This window comes from Phoxinus phoxinus (assembly GCF_949152265.1).
Source record: "Phoxinus phoxinus genome assembly, chromosome: 15".
Taxonomy (NCBI): Eukaryota; Metazoa; Chordata; class Actinopteri; order Cypriniformes; family Leuciscidae; genus Phoxinus; species Phoxinus phoxinus.
Window position 1 is genome coordinate 27,005,843 of NC_136890.1, and position 22,549 is coordinate 27,028,391.

Sequence of the window (22,549 nt, forward strand, 5' to 3'; positions counted from 1 at the left end):
TCCACTGACTGTACTGTAAGCCACTTGCATGTAATCCCGTCTCTGTCCCCCCTTCTGTGAAATACCTGCTCCGTCCCCCAGTTTACCGCTGAGACTCGGTCTCCTCAGAGCGCTCATGAGCAGATACCTCGGCAAATTCCACGAGAGCAAAGGCGGTATGGATTAGATGAGACGGCAGGCAACAAAGCCGTAAGTAGAGCGTGTCTGCTCTGCTGCTGATTATATTAAACACTGAGACATTGGGGGTTTTAATAATACATTATCCTATCTGATGCTCCCGCCATGCAACCACAATCCTGCCTTTCCCATATTCTCAGTGGGCCGCGGTCCCTGGAAACTCAACAGGACGAGGGGAAGTCACAAAGCTAATATTTTATTGAGAAGATGATGAAGTCGCTCACTGTTTATTATGGCGAAGGACCTCAATTGAGTTTTCTTTTGCAAGATTACATGGCCTTTTCAGACTCAAAAGGCCATGTAATCCTGCACCACAAGCATTTTCTTCGTGCTAGCCTTAAAAGCGTTCCTTAAGACAGAACGAGTGAAAGCAACAATTATATATCAAGAGCACACACTTATGAAGTACCCAGTGTTCTCTTGTGAAGTGTCAGAGGGGAGCTTTTTGTTTAAGAGAACTTGCTTGGTTATTTTTAGCAAGGGAACAACGTGATTTCAGGATGGTTTGAGACATGAGAAAGGAGAAATCAGTATCCTACCCACACCTTCCTGTAGCCCCCCAACTGGTGCCCCCACTGCGTTCTGTCCTGTCCTGGTTTGTTTTCCATCGTCCTTGGCTTTGTGATGGAGGAGGTTGGGGGCTTTGGGTCACACCTACAGCACTAAAGTACTTGTGGCTCTCCTGCTGAGATCTAATGGCTTTACTGTGGTGGCACCAGGCACATGGAGTTATTGCAGACCGTGAAGTCGCACACCTACTGACAGACACTAGAACATACTCAATCACACACCCACATATAGAGGCAGACGCGTGAAGCTGTTCGATGGCTGAAAAATTTACGCTTAACTGCACCAACATGCACTAGCTTTGTATTTCAATTACATGTTCTAGTGTTTTAAGAGTTCCTGAGTGGGAAACACACACACACACACACACACACACACACACACGTGTGCTGTGTAAGTATTTACTCTACAATGAATTTCATCTGGCAGCGTCTTTGTGCAAATATAAGGCTGGCATGCGCAAGACGAGTCGAGTCAAAGAACGTCTGCTCCCGCAGCAATGTCTTTTTTCTTCCTTATCCTTCCCCTCTATCGGTCCAAACCAAGCTTTTTCTGTCTTTCTTCCCTCTGTAATCTGCATAAAAAAGTCAGTGATTATCGGTTGAGGGTTTTTTCTGTTCCCTTAGAGGCTGAACGTTACTGAACAGATAGCTGATCTTTCTGAAGTCCTATTTGTTCTTCAGGTTTGCCCCCACTACAAACATATCCCTGATCAAAGCATTATGAAAGGACTTACCACTTCAAACGTGGGCCCTTTTTACGCCCCATTCCGCCTGACCTGCCAATTGCCATGGCAACGCTGTAATCACCAAATCCACGCCCTCCTTCCATCCGGCGGAATAAGAGTATGATGAAGATTCTCACTTTGTAGGTTCAACCCTTTTCTCTGTGACTTTTACATTAGAGGGAAGTTTAATACACTATAAAATATTGCCTGGATTTCACTTAACAGTTAAGAATTAATATCATATCTCACAGTTGAACGGCGTGTTGAGAACTTTACAGAATGGATGCGTGGCTAGGTCAGTTTTGGTCAAGTAGTAGTAGTACTGTAAGTAGGATTTTCGTTTGAAGTCACGGTTATGGCAGTTATGTTCCCTTTGGCTTTGAACTTTATTTGATTTTTAAACTTGAATCTTCTAGAATGTATGTATGTACGTATGCACATATAATACAATACCGTTCAAAATACTGGGGTTAGTATGGTTTCTTTTGTGAGAAATACATGCTTTTATTTAGCTAGGACTCATGAAATTGATCAAAATTGACAGTAAAGATTTCGGTTTCATATAAATGCACTGTTTAAACAAATATTGAGATATTAATTATCAGAATGATTTCTGAAGAATCATGTGACACTAACGAATGGCTGCTGAAAATTAAGCTCTGCCAAAAATAAAATAGAAAAGTCATTTTAAATTGTAATAATTTTTCACAATATTACTTCTCACTATCAAATAAATGCAGCTGCTGTGACCATAAGAGCAAGAACATTTGAAAAAAATGACCTACGCGCAACCTTTTAAAATGTAAGGTATATGTAACGGAGGCCAGCTAGTAAGAGCTTCGTGTAAACCTCACTCCCCTGATCTCAAGAGGTGCACTAGGGACTGATCCTAGAGACTATGGTCCTTATCAGCGCACCCTCCTCCGATGCTGGAGACGCCAGTTCGAATCCCGCTCAGAGCGGGGCAAGTAGGACTGGTTACATTTGGTGCCGTGTTTAGGAGGGTGAGTGTAACGGAGGCCAGCTAGTAAGAGCTGTGTGTGTAAACCTCGCTCCTCTGATCTCAAGAGGCGCTCTAGCAACTGACGCTAGAGACTACGGTCTTTAGCATCCTTGTTACCGTGTCCGCCTCCCATGCCGTGTCCGGGCTCCAATTAAAGACAATTAGGTGAGAGTCTCAGTAATCCGGCTAACTTGACTTGCAATAAAGAGAACAGGAAGTGGCAGAAACCTCTTGCTAGAAACTTTGCTTAACAGAATCATTCATCTGATATCATCTTTACTTTAAATGCTAAATACAATCTACTTCATCTTGGTCACCTTCACCTTAGTTTTTCATGTGATGTCATGTCAGGACGTAGGATCAGGAGATCTTAAACAGATTCTTTACATTTGTAATCCCATTTTATCTATACTAGATCTTCTGTAGTACTGTAAGACTTACAGCAACTAGTTGACAGATATTGTAAATTCACACTATTTTATTTACAGTGTTACAAATCTGCTCTGCGGGTGAGGAATTTGTTCTCCAATTGTAAACATCAACAAACAAACTGCAACTTGAATGCTAACTCCCTGCATTGTGATAACAAACTGCTTCTAATATGCAAACGTACATTCTCACAAAATGGCAGCCCACTGTGTGTTGCTCCATATGGAATTTTATTGCCCTTAATGCATATTCATAGGAATGAGTGAGTGAGCAGCCGAGCCTTTTGAGAAGAGCGATGAGCTAATAGCATCATCCCTGTGGGAGATGAACTACTCTTAAAGCAAAATCCCAACTGTACAATTATCCCACTGTGCGGGCGGACCAAAGATATTACCATTCTATCGACTCTTATTCTTATTAGAAGCTAATAAAGGGACATCTGTGCGTTAGGATCACAGGAAAAAAGGAAATGAATGCACATATTCATATTATGATCTTTATTTGTTATATTCAGCACATTAAATCAACTGTGAGATTTTTATTTTATTTTCACAAGCACAAACAAATTCAGGGTGAGTTCGCATTTAAGTTTAGTCAAACAAGGAAATGCATACAGAAGTTTTGATGCATTGACTTTAGTGGATTTTATTTTGCTCTCTCGTCATTCATCATAATTACTGCATGCCCCAGTTTTTTTCCCCCCATTTTTTCCCTGAAAATGAATTCATCTTCTATTTTTACCCTGTCTGTTTTTAAGGGCCGTGGTTGGGATTGAACTCACTGCCATGGCCTTTACATTGGCACATTTGTACTGCCGCAGATGGCATTTCAGACATTTGCCTTGTTGTAGACTGCTGTTTGAGGTTCGAATAAATGCTGAGGGTGCAGCGAGAGCACATTTATGCATATATATTTTCAGACTAAGCTGTTAAATATGCTGTGAGATAAGAGCAGATGTTACCAGTACAAATATTCTTGTGTTAATACCACACAGGCCCATTATTCAAAAAATATACCTGACTGTCCTGAATATTCATGTTGGAAGAGGAATGCACTAACTATCTAATTGAAAAGATATATATTCATCATGATAGCAGTTTCCTCTGCCCATCTTATACCAGAATGCCATATACACTTGGAAAATCGCTGTTCGTGTAAACATATTCGGTGAGATCCTTCAGGGCCTGTCTTTTGTAGAACAGCTTCAAACTCTGCTCGTTTTGAAGCCTTTAGGTTTAAAGTGTATCTGCTCAGACAAGGAATACAGCAAACTCCTCAGAGAGAAATACACATCTCATAAGAGCTCTTTCCTTCCTCACTCTGTTTCCCTCAGTAGAAAGTCCCACAACATACGTACCAATAAAGTGTGAGCATGTTTCATGTGCTGTTGGGAAAAGCGGCTCCTTGGGCTGAAGAGAGAGAGAGCGCGCCAGAGAGAGAGAGAGAGAGAAATGTTGTGTAATTGTGACCCGGTTCGGTACGGTCAACAGTCAACTCTATCAATCACCTCCCGGGCTAAATGTGACACAAGGGCTGAAATTGGACCCTCTTTCAACAAGCAAATCCCCCTCAATTAAGTGACATTTCATTAATCTGTATCAAAGTCAGACTAAATGCATCCCACACAACTGTGGCTGCAGTAAGCCCTGGAGGCCGTTATTAAATTTGCTTGTATCATTGTAAAGGAAATGGCAAACGTATTCGACTTAAAGGGCACCTGGCATCTGTCTCTTTAAAACCAAACTCAGCTAAATTAAAAGTGTGCAGTTGGACATGCTAAGCACAAACTGTGTCCGTGCCCTTTACAACCACTCTTGATCAATTCTTAATATGTCTAGCCAAACATTTTCCTCTGCCTTCAAGTAAATACTTTCTACCCTTTAAATTAAGGAGTAAACATTTCATATGAACCAGAATATGTTGTTGTTTTTAAGCTTTTAAGTTTGCTCAGTATATTGCTTTTATACAACAGTTTGATAAATACGAATTTAATACTGAGTAACTTAGTCATGCTGTAGAGATGTTCCTGTATCGGAATGTGTTTCTGAACCAATCTTTTGAGTGAATGATTCAATGACTCAGGCACTTGTTTCATTCCTAAATGAATCTGTGTTTTTGAACGAATTGTTTGAATGAATGATTCCAATAGCTCACTCATAAAGTCATTTCTCAACAGCTTCTGCTGTAATAAAGGAACTTGGAGAAAGAGTCACGACGAGCATGACCCCAGATGAATCATGCACACTTATATTTATAAGAAAAAAAGTCAGTTGGGCCCATTTTGATTTCATGTCTTGAATAGAAATATTATACATTTACATTAAATGTTTGCAGTCAGAGTTGGAGTGGGCTGGTCAATTGCAAGTTTGAAGAGGTAATTAATGTAAAGTGAAAATGATAGCAGTTAAAACTATGGTTTAGCAGTGAGGTGTGTGTGCTTTTGCTGATCTGCTGCTTGACTGCAGTGTGTAGTAATGGAGAGAGTGTGAAGCACCAGTTAAAGTACTTAAGATCATTTTGATTTGTTTGTAATTTGTTCATGATATATTTAGATTTGTTCACAAAGGAAAAAAACTCAATTCTTGAGATAAGATGATCTTATAGTAACAAACACATTGTGGGGACCAGATTTTTTTCTTCAATTGATTAAAAAATGAATAAATTATTTTTCTTATGAAATATAATTGTTTTCATTGTTATTTTATTTTAATATTATTAATTAAATTATAGTAATAAATTACAAACATACAGACAATAGTCAATACAAACAATAGAAGTCAATGGAAAGTCCCCAGTGTGACTTAGAAAAACAAATGTGCTTATGTTTGTGTTTTCCTATCAACGTCCTGTCTTGTTCTGATCAGTGACATCTGAGAAATGACCATGTTGAGTTTATGCTCCATCCACAAGTGCTCCCTCTCTCCTGATTAGAGAGAGAGAGAGATCTGAAAGACCTTCTTCTCTCAGTGCTTAATCAATAAACCACTGACAACCCGGTGAGAAAGACAGAGAGAGATAGAAAGAGAGAGAAAGAAAGAGAGAAAGAGAAAGAAAAAGAGCTCTCAAGAAAATAGTTTGCCATCCACAATTGCCGCCCCAGGCCAAAAGCGAGGTCTGTGTGTGAATATATTTTTTAGAGACTATAAGATTGAGATTGACAGAGATGGTGAGGCTGTAAATTGAGTGTCAGGGATCTCACTATGTAGTGAGAAAAGGGAAGAAAAAAAGAAGAAATAAGAGGCACAAAAAAAAAAAACCATGAGAGAAATTAAACCTCGGAGCTGTAACTGCGTAATAAAGTTGGGTGCAGAGAGAGGTTTCCCATCTGGACTTTGTTGCTTTCAGAAATTATTTAGAACTCTATGGGGGGCAGGAAACTAATAACCTATATTAAAAAAGGCATCTTTCTTTCAACTGCGCTTACAGCCCGAGCTTTTTCTGGAATCTGAGTGGGTGAAGTGCGTAAAATTACTTGCTTTGTCCCAGCCGGAGATGTGTTTCAGCACAAATTGTATCGAGCCTGACATGATCCTAGTGACCTTTTGAGATTGCAAGGGTTTGTTATTGCATGCACAAGGTTAGTTATGCCCTACGTAGTGTCAGACGCATGCCCACGGACCGCCCACAGACCATTCACTGACCGTCTGGTGCATATATTGCACACAAAAATGCCATGAGCTGGCTCAATTCACTAGTTAAATATACCGCCAGTACAGATGGAATACCATAAGAGTTTCCTGCAGTACATATTAAACAGTGGTGCAAGAACACTAACAAATCCACAGTGCGAAACCGACTGTGAGTCCAATGCTTTGATTACAGAATGAACAGGGTTACGGGAAGATGTTTTAGGTTGGGGGTGCATTTGATTAAGAAGTAAAATGTAATCTATAAAACACTTAAAAACTCTACAAAGTACAACAAGCGTATTGGTGAGAACACTCATTTAAACAGCATACACACCGGGACATTTGACTGCACATCTATTTTTTAACGTTAACGATACTGCTTGCAATCGCAAAGAATCGGTAAAATGAAAATAAACACGAAAAACCTTAAGACCCCGGTATACTACAAGCGAAATCGAAGAATGCACATCTGTGACGTCATTTCAAACTAAATCAGGCCAAAACAAAGTAGTTCGAAACAGCTTGCTAAAGGGAATTTTCCGGCTGGTAAATACTTTTCTACTACCATTGGTCCGTGGCGGTAGGTGCGCCAATGGGTAGGTGTGCGTAGAGGCATATTCATCTAAACTCTGTGTGGGCGGTGTTGGATGTTCGCTAACAGTATATCGCTGCTCACGTATTTCGAACACATTTTTACCCCTAAGCGAAGAACAAAAAAGAATGTGTATCAGGGCCTTTACACAAAAACACCAAAAGGGGACTTGTGCTCAGGAGTAGAGTTGCCGAATCTTTTCTAGACACACTGAAACATTCACAATTTGACGTCACATTATGTGCGTATGTAAAAACAAAAACATAATTCAATATAAAAATTACACTTTTTAAATACCAAACTTAAAGTGTTTATTACAAATTAGGTACTACATGCTAAAAAAATATATATATGTAAGTCGGTTCATTTTTTATTTATTGTTGTTTAATATATTAATTATATTATTGTATATATAATAATAATAATAATAATAATCATAATTTCATTTTAATATTTAATATAAATACATATCTTCAAATTGCTATTTAGAGGAATTGGCACTGGAATCGTTGCATTGGTTTTGCAGTACACTTTATGGTGAGTAAGTGGGCAGTTCTTGGAATAAGCTACAGTAATGACTAGACTTTAGAATGCTTGATTGAAATGACATTTTATATATGTAACGGAGGCCAGCTAGTAAGAGCTGTGCATGTAAACCTCACTCCCCTGATTTCAACAGGTGCAGTTAGTAGCGACTAACTGTAGAGACTGCTGTCTTTAACCTCCTTGTTAGAGCGCCCGCCTCCCACGCCGGAGACCCGGGTTCGAGGCCCGCATTATCGCAGGGCGATTAGGACCTGAGGGGATACATTGGTGCTGTGATGGAGGCCAGCTAGTAAGAGTAAACTTAACTTGAGCGTGTAAACCTCACTCCCCTGATCTCAAGAGTTGCTCTAGCACTGACATTAGAGACTGCGGTCCCTCCATCCATCCTTTCATCCCGGGTTCGAGGCCCGCACAGAGCGGGGCGACTAGGACCGGAGGGGTTATATATGTAGAGAAAGGGATGCATCATGAGGATTGTTCTCTCTCTCTCTCTCTCTCTCTCTCTCTCTCTCTCTCTCTCTCTCTCTCTCTCTCTCTCTCTCTCTCTCTCTCTCTCTCTCTCTCTCTCTCTCTCTCTCTCTCTCTCTCTCTCTCTTGCAGGAATGCCTCTACAAGGATCTTGAATCTCATGCTAGGTTTACCTTTGTGGTTGCTTAATGCTAGTTTCGATCTAGGCCTGTTTCCACGGCAGCACTGGATTCGGTTCCATCGTAGCAATGGTTGGCTGTCAAGTGGCGAGCGGCCACCCCCGCATGCCCTTCTAGCCCCCACTGTCACGTACGAAGGGGGCAGCACAGCCAGGGGCATTTCCCAAAGAAATCACTACTGCTTTTTTCTTCTCGTTTGTAACTCATCCTTTCAAGCAAGGCAGCCATAAAGTTCAGTCGTGCATTCTTCAAAAAGCCCTATTATTGCCTCTCTCTGATTCCCTGTCGTTCAGAGCACAGACTTTTTCTGTTTTGAAGGGGCGAGGCAGGAGTCGGGGAGAGCGGAGGGAGACTATGACCAATGCTGCCAAATCGAGGGCGAGCAATTTGGCAAAAGGGCTTTAAGCATGACAGATTTCTCCCTCTCTGTCTGTCTGTCTCCCTCTTTCTCTCTTGTTATTCTCCTTAATGTCAAGAGGCAGCTTGCTGTTTTCTTTCTTCTTTCTTTTTTCAAGTCCCAATTTCACATGGTCTGTCATCTGTGAAAGCTCATATGTTAAAAGGATAGAAAGATGGTATTGGATTTGTCAGTTGATGCCAAAAGATGTTTTTTTTGTTTTTTGTTTTTGCCACAATCATCATTTCTTTCCATCACCTAAATATATAGTGGCCACAAAAAGTAGACTCTTACGCCTCACTTAAATGTATGACTATCAATGTATTAGATAATAGAATATCTAACCAAGTGTCATTTGCAAGCAGTGTGTTTTTGTGTGTATGAAGCAGGGTTGTTCACCATTCAGAACTGAATCGATAATGCCTTGTAAAATACTATTCAGTTGACGAATTTGGAAAAACAGGATGCAGAATTACTAGATAGATAGATAGATAGATAGATAGATAGATAGATAGATAGATAGATAGATAGATAGATAGATAGATAGATAGATAGATAGATAGATAGATAGATAAGTAGCCGGGGAGTAGGCAGTCATTTGTGGCTGTTCGAACACATTCAAATGAGTGTTTACACTACAAAAGCAATCTGGTCAAATGCATTTTTGACTAGCTCTGCAAGTGGTCGAAAGTGGACAAGCTCAAAACGTTTTAGACCCCGTTTACACCTGTATTTATTTATCGCCGTCCACTTGATCCGATCAACCAAAACACATCTTAATACCAGATGTAAACAGGGCCTAGAAGTTATTCTGTTCTAAATTTTGCACAGCCCTGGTAAAGAAGTAATTTCTCCCTTAAGTTCACACAGGTATTTCACATTAACATGAAAGTGTTTTATTCTCTTTGTTTTGAATAGTATACTATACACATTGCTTTGACATTTAACACCTAGTAAACTTTTACTTCTCTTTTAAAATAAATCACTTGGTTTGTGATTTTGCTGTGTTCCAAAGCAATGACATTCATTTTAAAGTCTTCAAATCCTTTTTCCCCTCTCTGATTGAATGGCGCACTCTCAAAGTCCTCTGTTTCTACCCGGGGCGGATCACAGGTTGACCTTTCCTTATTAACCCATTTGTGCCGGATGCTGCGCGCCGAAACATTATATCTACCGCCGGTTACTGCGTTGCGCAACTCTGAACCTCCTGCCGGCTGCTGCGTAGCGCAGCATTTTGTATTCGTCATACTTTTAATGACACGTGCAGCATATAACGCACTGTCATAGGTTCAAATACACACGAGGTGGGTCTTGTTGAGTTTTCAAAGACCACGTGACCACCCAAATGTACTGTGGTTCGCTGAAAATCACGTCAATCAATCAGACATACACGCGCATTTGTTTTGGATTTTTGAAGACGCGAGTGCGAAAATGGCAACGACAGAAGAGGATTTTGACAGCGAGGGCAGTGACATTGACTTGGAAGATAGTGAGGAGTTTGGAAGATAGTGAGGAGTTTAGTGAGAAGTTTTGCACCTTCCTCTGCACCGCGAGTGCTTCATGTACCAAATGTACCACGTCGTTCGTCACAAATGATTTGATCTGACTCTTGTCTGTCTCTCTCTCTGTGTGTGTGTGTGTGTGTGTGTGTGTGTGTGCGTGTGTGTGTGTGCGCGTGTGTGTGCGTGTATGTATGTGTGCGTGCGTGCGTGTGTGTGTGCGTGCGCGTCTATCTGTGCGAGGATAATGCTGATAAAGCCAAAGAGGAGAGATTTGAGCCATGGAGCTCAGAGACTGATACTCTTCCCAGTTCCTCCTCAGGACTTTCCCCACCTCTCTCTGATAACAAGATGCCTTGTTCAGTGTGTTGGCATGTTTAAAATGTTATTTGTTATATTTTATATAATTGATTTATATATATAAAAAAAAAAATTTCTTCCCCATATGATTTTGAGAATTTTTTGAAAAATGTGTTGTTATGTTAGTGCTAAGGGAGCATGTTTTAATCAAACCTGTGATTCTTACCTTCAAAATGTATTTTATTTCATGTTTCTAAGTGCTACAGAGGCTTAGATATTCAGGTTTTGGTAGACGTAGACAATTCGTAGTATTTTTTCAGAAAACCCTCAGGAGATAAGGACATTTATCCTAGAATAACATAGGTTTTTATAGGCGTTTTTAGCAGGCGTTTTAGGAGTAAATGGGTTAAGCTAATTAGTAGCCATTTTGGCAACACAAATCTTTTGACTAAAACAACCATCGAGCAATGACCACCCATTAAATGACTATTTTTCTTTCTCTCGCTCCTTGATTCTCTTTCTTTGTCCCTCTCTAGCCTTTCCACTGACACTTCCTCCACCTCTCTCAACCTCAATTGTCTTGAAATTGTCGAGAACAGAGATCTCTCCATTTCACGGAGATGAGCGTGGGTGAAAGAGGGGGTTCTTGATTGCGCTAAATCGATCTCTAATCACCCTGCGCTCTGTGCTTTTATCCCTCCGGACCATCTACGGGGCTTAAGAGGGTTCAGAGTTGTATTTACATGCTGGGTTTTGCTGTCTCTCCATCTCTCTTCAGCTCTGTCTGATACCAGTGTCATAACATGCCATTGTAATCCTCTGGAGTGACTCGCTTCTTACAGTGCATTGTGGGAACCAAAATCTCTCCGGCCCTTGATTGCTCACTTCAGCTCCCACTTACAGGCTCAGTTCTGACTCGGCGTCGCGCAGAGCGGGTTGTTGACCCAGCCGTGCACTTTTGCTTTCCTTTCTCCTTTGGTGTGACCTCCGTTATCCCCTTGACTTTGACTCAGACACGGTCCTTTCACACTCCGGCTTTGCTCTGGCCCGGATCTGCCCCACTGCCGGCGATAAATGCGGTGTAAAAGAATGAGATGGATGTATTCAAGGGGTTTCTTTCAGAGAGGCAGCGTTTGAATAAAATCAGATCTTAGATTGAAGAGCTGGTCTGATGCTTTGAGGTGAGAGAGTAGCGTAGAGGAGCCATGGGGTGAAAAATGGTTTACGACCCTGTGGCTAGAGAAAATCCGCGAGGAGACGCGGCGCATACTGCCTGTTCTGCTTCTAGCTGACCTGTACACAGGCAGGAATCCACAGGCGTAAAGCTCTATTTCTTTTAAAGCCCTGTCCTTGAAGAATAAAGTGAGATGGGAGTGAGAGAAAGAGGGAGGTTGATGGCGGTTCGGCTCCAGCACCCATACGGCAGCCTGCGCCCTGTATAAATTTAACACTACTGACAATTTACAGCTAGTCCGTGTCGGCTGATATGACGCACACACGGGTGAGCGTGTCATTCCACTGCTGCTGCAAACTGATGCTGATTCACTCCAGCGTGAAGGTGCCGGGTGCCGTGTGGAATAACTGAATGCTTTTGGAGGAAGAAGGCCCACGTTGTCATAGGGTGGAGGTTGGAGGGCACAGAACCAGGACTCCGTATTCCTCCCACTAATTAGACTTTTCTCATGCACTGTTTTGGCGGCCATAAAAAGCAGTATGGCAAATATATTCACTGTATACTGTATCTGTTTTTACAGAAAAGTACTGTGACAGTAGCATGATGCAGTAATAGTATAAGATTCTACTAATATGATACTTAGATCTATATACATTGAATATTTTTATGATAGTATGGCATATATATATCAATCATACTTTTATAAAAAATCAATGAGTGTGTATCATATTAGTACCATCTTATATCATAGAAAGCATGATGTCCTTATTCATAATTTTTTCCGTAGTGGAATCATGTCCAGAGAACTATGGTATAGGATAATAGTACAAGATTATAAAAATGTTATATAATATTAAATTAGACAACACAGAAGCATTTTCTCTAGTGTTCTCAGATGTTTAGGCCCGACGTGCATCTTTCTGCATGTCATTATAGTAGCCTAATGCTAATAATAATTTTGGGCTTGTGGTTGAGCAGCAGATTTGGACTCGGCGTCGTCTGACCCTACAGAAAGGACACAGTAGAAATAAATGCAGCCTGTCATGTTTGAGTCATCTATCTCGGGCCGGTGTGATGAAACTTACTCGGCTCGTCTTGAACAGAGCGAAGCTGCCATTTCTGCTGAATTTGATCTGCTCGAGTTCCAGCTCTCTTAAAGATCCCAGGTAATTGTGTTACGTCAGGGCTCTTTTCATGTCTTATCAGCTTGCATTAAAAGTGGCACATCGACCACAGGAGAAAAGCCGAACTGCACAATCTGCATAACCTTCAAAATCCATTAGATTTTACACTTTTTGTCAAAAGACACTCCTCGTCTTTTGACGCCATTTACATATTTATCGCACCTGATCATATATACATATTTTATTTCGTCACGTCGGGTGGTAACGTGGGGACTTGTGCTCTCAGGTGAGAAATATGCTGAGGTGGTTGTCTCAGCCAAGGTTGTCAACATAAAATTTCACTCTCGTTTCCCCTCCGCCTTTCATTCCTTTCCTAATGGAAGTAGGGAGCAGTAGAAGGAGCCGAACGGGGCTGTTGACCTTTCATATGATTTGGAGTGGTGGGATCTTCTTTGAGATGAGGGATTCCCAGTGCTATCGGGCCGGCAGCACCATTAAAGGAAATATAGAGCGGGCCTGTGGAGTCCTTTTAAAAGAGTCAGCCCATTACCAGTGCTTTATGGTCTAATTGGGAGCGTGTCTCGTCTATAGGAGAGAGCGCTTGTTTATGTCCCACCAGGTCCTTATAGGTAAGCAGAAGAGGGGAGGTTATAAAATCGGTCAAGGTAAAGTTTACATTAAGGCATCAGTATGCCTGACAGGTGTCAATGGAAAACAGAGTGTAAGAAAAGCACTGATGCAGCGAAATAGGTGGAGAAAAAAAGTTCTCAGATTGCTAAGGCACATTTGTCTTGTTTCGTAAGAGTTTTTTCTGCAGGGTTGGAGGTGGTGAATTGGATGTGTGGAAGCTTGTTGTTGATCTTTAGCACCACCTGCAGGTCAAAGGACTCCAAGTCAGTCATGTGTTTTATTTTGAGTGCAAGAAAAAGGAAAGAAAGAGAGCTCACGCAGCAGTTCTCAAAATAAAGATAAACATTTACTCTCTGCTAAGCTGCGGGCCCTCTGGAAAACGCTGATAAAAACACTGACGCAAATGAACATTAAAAATACATCTTACAGAGTATTAATTCCGAAAAGAACCGTATGGAATCGCTGCAAGTGACTCGTAATGAATCTTACTGGGCTGTTTGCTTTAATGGGGAGGGAGGTGTATAGGCTCAGCATAAGGTAAACACACGGCTCGCCCCATCTGTCCCGCACGTATAAGTGTAGCGTTTGCCTCCAGGCTGCTGCATTGTTTTACATCCGCTGGCTTGTTTGCGGCGGGTTGGCCCGAGGTGGGATTTATAACTGATGGACCCGCACACCCAGCTCCTGCTGAAACGCAAGCGTTCACATTTCCAGCAAACACCCAAGCCTTTCCACTGAGACTTCTGAATGGCAAAGCCATCCATCTCTGTGAAGGACAGAGAAGGGGAGAGGCGACGAGAGAAATTTTCCTGTAAAATTCGACGAATGTTTTATGATTGCAGCCCATGCTGAAGTGTTTTTAGGCCCCCAGGAAGCAGATTAGAATATATATGGGTGAACATTGCATAGCGGCAATCAACATTTCCTCCAGCTCAGCACAAACCCAGATGAGATCAATAAGATATTAGGCTTGTGTACATAGCAATGAGCTCAACGATCACCGGAGTCGTTTAGGACACAGCGAGAGAGGCCGTGATATATTATTGACCAGACATACAAGACAAGCCAGTCTCATGGGAGGGCAGTGTGTGTGTGTGTGTGCGCGCGCGCATCCATGTGGTAACAGTTGCTTTACATGACAGATAATCATCTGTTCACTGCAGTGTGGTTTTTCTGCTACATCCTGTGCAGTGACTATGACAGGATGAAAACTATTCTTACAGAAATGTACTATGGAAGCCATAGTTTCCACATTGTTCAACATTGTTTCAAATGTATACTGTATTTGCATATAGAGAAAGATGATGAGAAAAGAAATGCTATATATATACACATAATTATTGTACAAAAAGACAAAAATAATATATAATAATATAAAAAAAATGTCCTTTTTAAATTCTGGTTGGAAATCATCACAATTAAACACCAAAAAATTGTGAAATAATCACAATTATTTTACGCTTATAACATTTTTCAGAACAAACATATACAAATATTAAGTGGTGGCAGTAACTCGGTGGTTCATGTAGTTTGTCTATAAACCGGAAAGTTGGTTGTTCTATCCCCGGTTCCACCTGGCAAAGTGTTGAGGTGTCCATGAGCAAGACACCTAACCCCAGCTGCTCCCGACGAGCTGGGTGGCGCCTTGCATGGCTGACACCGCCATCGGTGTATGAATGGGTGAATGAGAGGCAACATGTAAAGCGCTTTGGTGGCCATTGGGTCTGTGAAAGCGCTATATAAATGCAGTCCATTTACCATTTTTCAATCTTATTTGGGGGTCTGTGGCATCAAAACCCATGCTCTATGGTGATGCACAGAGATTTTGGCCCAGTTTCACAGACAGGGATTAGATTAAGCCAGGATTAGGCCTTAGTTCAATTAGGGCATCTAAGTAGCTTTTATAAGCATGCCTTAGAAAAAACATTACTGATGTGCATCTTGAGAGAGACAGAACAATGGCACTGATATATTTTAAGAAAACAGCTCAAACAAGCATTTTAGTCTGGGACTAGGCTTAAGCTTTGTCTGTGGTTTATGTAATATGCCTACTGTATTTTCCTGGAACGCTTTATTGACTAGTCAGCTTTCAGGACTGGAACAATGTTGCGTTTCTTTTTGTGATCAAAGTGGAGGTGAATTTATCCCATTTTATATTTTAGCTGAAGCTGTTGTTACCACAGTATAATTTTATAAACCCAATCTCTTGCTTCTGGTAAAAGCTGCCTCAGAGACGACAGGTTTCCTTGAACTGCCACAATGATCTCGGGTACAGTTCTAATCATTTCCCTTCAGCCTTCGCAATGCCTTACAGACTTTAAGACGGCCCCACGGGAGCCCGAGTCACCATAGACATAATGTATTAGGCCATGCTTGTCTTTACAGCTAGTGATGGATGGATATAATATTCAAGGAGCCTGCTGAATAATGCATATGGATATTTTAATGTTTCATTCGTGGTCAAGTCTGGAAGTGAGGAGGATATCTTTGAGGATTGACCTGTGTTCTGCTATTCCTCAGACTGCTGAGGTGTCAGTGTGTGTGTGCCTTATTAATCTATGATATTCCCCTGACTCAAACACACACATAAAAACAGTGCATGATTTGTCATGCCATGTCTAGTTTTCATCTTGATGCATTACCCCTGCATTGAATTGAATCACCCATATTAGTTCAAAAACAAATTGAGTATTTTTAGTGTATCATTGTCTGTCTTCTAAAATGCCATGTATTTTATCAATTTGCCTGCTAATAGAAAGTGATAACAGCGACTCCAAGTGTGTGTGCTTGTTTCAGTCTCCTCACAGGTGTAAATTCTTTGTCGTTATGTGATTTCCTTGCTAGAAAAAGTCTTTTCCGCCGTACCTGTTCGGACACCCGACAGCACAGCCGATAAGAGAAATCCGTGAAGGCCGAACAAATTCCCCGGCGTGCGTGTTCCAGTAGCGTCCCGCCTTGAGGAACAGAATGCTCTGAGACTAAAATACGCTCGCTTCTCTGCCTGGAAGCACATCAGACTTTTAAAGAGGAGCTTTTGTTGGCAGTCCTCTCGCATTCGTCCAGCCTTTCTTTTCATTAACTTGAATGGTATTCCCATTCCATTCCTAACTGGCATCGCTCACAAAGGAGGACTGATTTGATTTACGCTGCATTAAATTCCTCTCTATTTCATTTTGGAGACTGTAAAAGAGGAGAAGAGGATGAAATATCTGGAAACAGATCTAGGAGTCATTATTGCATTCATGATGAAGTATCTAGAATGGAATTCATTTAAACACACAGCAAGCTTAAAATCCTATCTACCAAACATTTTGAAAGGGCCAAAACTTTTGGAGCATTTATTTTTTGTTAAATTTGTTATATTTTGCTATCTGCCAGAAAGTTTAAAAGGGACAAACCCTTTAAAAGGGTCTTCACTGTTGTAGCATTTTGTATTTTCTCCGAAGTACACTTATTTTTTATAATAGTTTTTTATGCCAAAAATGTTACATGAACATTTGACTCTTGCTATCTCTCTTTCTGTGTCATTAACTAGAATTAGACAGGCTATTTGCTGTACCTTTAAGACTTCTATATATAAATGACCTCTATTATGGTTGGCCAACCTCTGCATACCGGTGTAATTCTTACTGTCTTTAATAACTTTTAATGACTGCGTCTGACCCATTTTTCACAGATTAATTTACATAAATGGTCTGAGTGGACTGGGATGGATAAGAAACTTCTGTTTTTAGTAAATATTGAGTCCATATGGTGTAAAATAAATGCTAATTAGTGGTGCTTGCGAAGGCGAGCATTTTTTATTATAATTGCTTGTATTTACAGTTAGAGATTTGAGAAACTTTAGTGCAAAAGTCATCCTGCAGCATAAAATGTGCATTTCTGACTTAAAATTTTTGCCTGGTGAAAAAAAAAATGTACGTCTAAACGTACATTGAAAGAGGTCTAGAATATAGACTTGAGGGTGGGCACTTTAATTAACTTTATTAACTAATTTTAATGTTAAATTGCTGTAGTTAAAGTCTTAATTGAAAAGATGTAGGTGCTTAAGGGTCCCTGTAAATTCATCGGCCACAAGATGTTTTTCTCCTGCTCTTGCGATCAGCAGCTCATTGTGTTTGTCCTCCCGTGGAGTCTTCATTAGCTCTGACATTTCCTATCATTCCTGTCCTGTCATACTGGGTTTCCTGCTGCATGTCTGAGGTCTGAAACTCCAGGGCCCAGACATATGGCTCCTGACCACACATACACTGGCCTGCCAAGACCTCTACCTGCTGAGACTAACCTTTCTACGTACGTGTGTGTGTTTTCAGCCCATCTGAATCAAGAGCGAGAAAAGCGGGTGGTGTTTCTCACAGCCCGCGTTCACCCTGGAGAATCACCTGCTTCCTTCATCTGTCAGGGTAAGACCTTGTCTCGTCTCGACACACACATACACAGCCCGATGATGTCCTGAGATCCTGTAATCTGCTGAGATACAAAACACTGACCAGCAGACGTTTGGCCTCGCTGGGCTTCATCAGAACGCTTTTCCTTTTGTACTTTAAGTTCTTCACACCGTCGGGCTCCGCTGCGAGTGAAGGTCAACGGACGAGCGGAAACGCAGGAGGTCAGGGAGTGTACGGCAGATTAGAGGAAGTGTCAGCTCATCTTCTCTGCATCGCTCCTAAATCTGTTTAAAGCCGGCGATGCAAAGACCTTACCTGTCATGGAGCACAACCACTTGCTGACACAACAGTCTGACAAAACGCCCAGATTTCAAAGGCAATATCATCAATAACATCAATTCTATAGAAAAAGTCTGCTTTCACTTTGCGTTACAATACAGAGACGTGTCTTTCCTCAAAGTGTCCTTGACAAATGATGAGACAATGCAGTCTTTCCACAGGTGAATTATGTTAGAGGGATCCATAGCTTAATGTCAAATCATTATTGCCTATCTTTGTTTCCCTAGAATGGGGGTCTTCAACAGGGACTATTTATTTATTTATTTCTGAAGGGGGCAAAAGATTTTATATATAAAATCTTCCCAGCCCCAAACATTTGCATGCTTATATATATATATATATATATATATACATATATATATATATATATATAGTATATACAGCCCCAAACATTTGCATATATATAGTGGCATGCAAATGTTTGGGCCTGGGAAGATTTTAAAATAAAAGAAGTTTCTCATGCTCACTGTGGCTACATTTATTTGACTAAAATAAGGTTTAACAAAAAAAATATTAATACAAGTTAAATCGTTTTCGATTATAATATATTATAAAATGTAATTTATTCCTGTGATGGCAGAGCTGATTTTTCAGCATCATTACACCAGTCTTCAGTGTTTCATGATCCGTTAGAAATCATTCTAATATGCTGATTCGGTGCTCAGGAAACATTTCTTATTATTATCAACAGTTGTGCTGTTTAATATTTTTGTGAAACCCATAATAAAAATTTTCAGGATGCTGTGTGTTAGTGATAGATATTGGCCATCAGCCATTTTGAAATAGCCATTGCTCAGTTAACAATAGTGTCAGCTTTCACTTTTGTAATTTCTGAAATATGGAAGCAGCATTGCCATAAGCAACTACTTAGCAACCACCAATAAAGTGCTTGGCAACCGCATAACACCCTGGTAAGCGCTCACAACATCATGATGACATTTTCGTCAGGACCAATCAAAATTTTCTTTTAAAAATGTTAAATGTCATTTGTTTCATTTACCAATATTAAATGGTATTGTATGTAGATGTTGTATATTTGTATACATTTGCATGACTTGTGCCATCTGTCAACCTGCATTATAATCAGCCACTGAAAACAACACAATCATTCTACCACCTCTGTGTGCCTCCAAATCATTTTGAACTGTCTGCTGATGTAGTTAGTAGTGATTCTGTCTCGTCTCAGCCCAAATCTTCATGCTGCTAATTAATTACTGAGTTCGGACTTGTTGTAATTCTGAAGAGGGCTTTTATGCTTAACTGAAGTTTGGTCAATACGAAGCTTCAAAGTCACCTGCCCTGCCACCTTAATAACACACACATGCGGATATGCATGAATAAATATAGGAACTTCAAGCAATTAGATAGCATAGCAGTGTGGCCTGCCTCTGTGCCACATTGACTCAATTAGAGAGCTTGTTATGCCTCCATTAGCACTAATGAGCAGGACAGAGTGGGTGAGGGGTTGAAGAAGATGAGGGAATGAGATGGGGTCTGCCCTCTCTCACATGCACACTCCTGCTCTCTCTTTCTATGCTTCTTGTTTACCTGTCAATTATTCGCTCTCAGTACAGGGCAAATGGAAGGACAAGTGACCGCCACTATCGACATGCCTTTCTCTCCGTCTGTCCCGTCTGTCTCTCTTTCTCATTTTGTTGCTCTAATTAGTATGATCTTTGCTTCTCAGCTGTATAAATCTCTCCCTTTCATTCTTTCATTCTTTGTTGACTGTTTCATTCCATTTGTATTGACTGGAGATGTACGTCTCTGATATCAGCTTCTGATTTTTCTGCCTTTTACGGTCCAAATTTTTTTGTCTTTCAAACTCAATTTGCACTGGGATGAACTTTTGCATGTCAAGCGCAAGGCTTAATTGTGTGTATTTGTGTGTCTTTACTGCAGGTTTCATTGACTTTCTGGTCAGCCAACATCCCACCGCTCAGGTCCTGCGTGATCATGTGATCTTTAAGATCGTCCCCATGCTCAACCCTGACGGCGTGTACCTGGGAAACTACAGGTCAGCTGAAACCAACGAATGCACCCATGATATTATATGACAACAGTCATATAATAGTTTCCAGTATCACAAATCTTATGGTTTATACTAGTAATTTAAGTGTAATATATATATATATTTAATATAGACGGGTTGCATGTTTCAGAGTAAAGCGCAGCACTGTGTTCATTTTGAGTTTCGATTCACAGTAAATGCTACTCTTCAAGTGCTGTTTGTTTGAGTAGCTTATAATTTGCATTTGGGAATGCAACATGCGCCAACCATCTTCCTAAATTCGTAATGCGAATCGTTTATAAATCTGTTGTCAACAAAGAGGAGCGTTAAGGTCTCACTGCGTTTTCCCCCCAAAATAAAAGCTCAATGTTTTAACGTTATACGTTTATACGTATATATATATATATATATATTATATGTATATATAATGTATTATGTATTATATGCATATATTTATAGTGTTACATATACGTTAACAACGTTATTAATAATAATAACAATTCTGTTAATACTTTTATTATATATTGTATTATAATATAATATATTATGATTTCTTCATTTTACAGTACAATAGTATGCACTATTGCTATAGTAAGATATTTCTTGTATATATATTTTTAAGATGGGTTTTCCTTTTGTCTTTAGCTTCTTTCTTTTTTACATTACTATATTATGTCGTCATACTCAAAGCCCCCGATCGGCCTGACAGTATTTTATAAGATATTTGACATGAGTAAACACATCTACAGAAGTGAGTTGGAACACAAGTGTGGCCATTCTACACTGGGGCTGCAGTTGGTGTTGTCACTGCTGCACGGCAGGTGTTGTCTTCACTCATAATGCCATTATTGGCTTTTATATAATGGTGGCGATCATTCTGAATGCAGCCGTGGCCCGCTATTTTTTCCCATAGGCCTGCAGAAACTGCGTCAGTGACTACCACCTTGTGATGGCTTTGTGAACTGCAGACCTGCAGAGGTGGATCAATGGTTCAATGGTGGTGACAGGGCTGACATACGACATACGCCACCACTGACCCTTGAAGGTGCTCTCAGCAGCAACTTTAACCGATGCTGCCTCACAGAGAGCCATTGAGATCCATAATTAGAGATCAGATCTATTCTCTCTCTCTCTCTCTCTCTCTCTCTCTCTCTCTCTCTCTCTCTCTCTCTCTCTGTGTGTGTGTGTGCTGAATCAGTAGTTTTTCAGTCGAGAGAGAGAGGCTCAAGCAGATGCAGGAGGGGACGTGGGATCAATCCTTGCTGACTGGGGATTAGTGTTGTTCTGAGAGCGGCAGCATTGACTACAGGTTCAGCTCAAAGTCACAGTCACAGAGTCTCAGCTGGACAGCAGCAGGGACTCAGGCATCTGTCCGTCCCCCACATCAGTCCTCTGCCTCAGGGAAAGGAAAATAACAAACAGAGACCTGTAGGAAAGATGGCTTGAGATGGCATGTGTCCAATGGTGTGGAAGAACAAAACACTCAATGTCGCCAAAAACACCAGAGATCTGCCCTTTATATCTGTAAATGCAGAGCAGTGTTGTTGTCTTTAGATAAAGGCATTAAAGTGTTTTATATACATGATTATAGTATAATAACTTTAATTTTGAATTATCAAAGTATAGTGTCATTTGTTATGGTTCACCCAAAGACAAAAATTGTCAACATTTATTTAAGCTATGTCTGACTTTCTTCTGTCAAACACAAAATATATTTTAAATGGAATTAAAAGGGTCAGTGACATGTTTTTTTTTCTCCCAGTGTTGTTTTAGACGCCATTAACTTTCATTGTATGAACAAATTTGTTGCAAAATTCTTCAAAATATCATCTTTTGTGTTTCACAGAAGAAAGTCGAGAGAGACATAAGGTTGAGTAAATAATGACACTATCCCTTTAAAACACTTTTGTTAACCCAATCATAATCTAGCCACAATAAAAGTGTAGCATTTGAAATCTGATTTAAAGTAATATGCAATTCAAGTGATTAAACCAACCAAAAACACTACTGAACAAAATCTGCTGATTTTGGCATGTTTATGACCGACGTCACAGTCTTTACCTTAGCCTTCACAGCAATTTGGTGTTTTTCACCTCTCATTTGCATAAAGTTGATTACTTCACAACTTTTTGATGATTACTCCTCTCCACTGTCAATCCCACAATCCCCTGTGTGAGCCTGCCGCTCATCTCCCATAGAGAATGAATTGAAAACACTCTCTGCTCTGCTCACTCCGCACGAGTGGACTTGTACTGTGTGTGTGATTTTCTGCAGTTCTGACTGCAGAATCTGTGTGGATTTCACTTTGAGCTTGACTGTGATGATGTTGAAACTCAATAACTTTTTACCACTTCAAGTAAATAACATGAA

General features: G+C 40.5%; 1 protein-coding gene across 1 annotated transcript in view; it reads left to right on the plus strand.

The window, feature by feature from the left end:
• The window catches only part of LOC307012279 (cytosolic carboxypeptidase 6-like), a 307,878-nt gene that overhangs the window by 242,758 nt on the left and 42,571 nt on the right, over positions 1 to 22,549 (plus strand). Inside the window, exons 7-8 of the mRNA XM_079638766.1 lie at positions 17,755 to 17,844; positions 20,071 to 20,185. Of these exons, the coding sequence (XP_079494892.1) occupies positions 17,755 to 17,844; positions 20,071 to 20,185 (205 nt within the window). The remainder of the gene's footprint in view (positions 1 to 17,754; positions 17,845 to 20,070; positions 20,186 to 22,549) is intronic.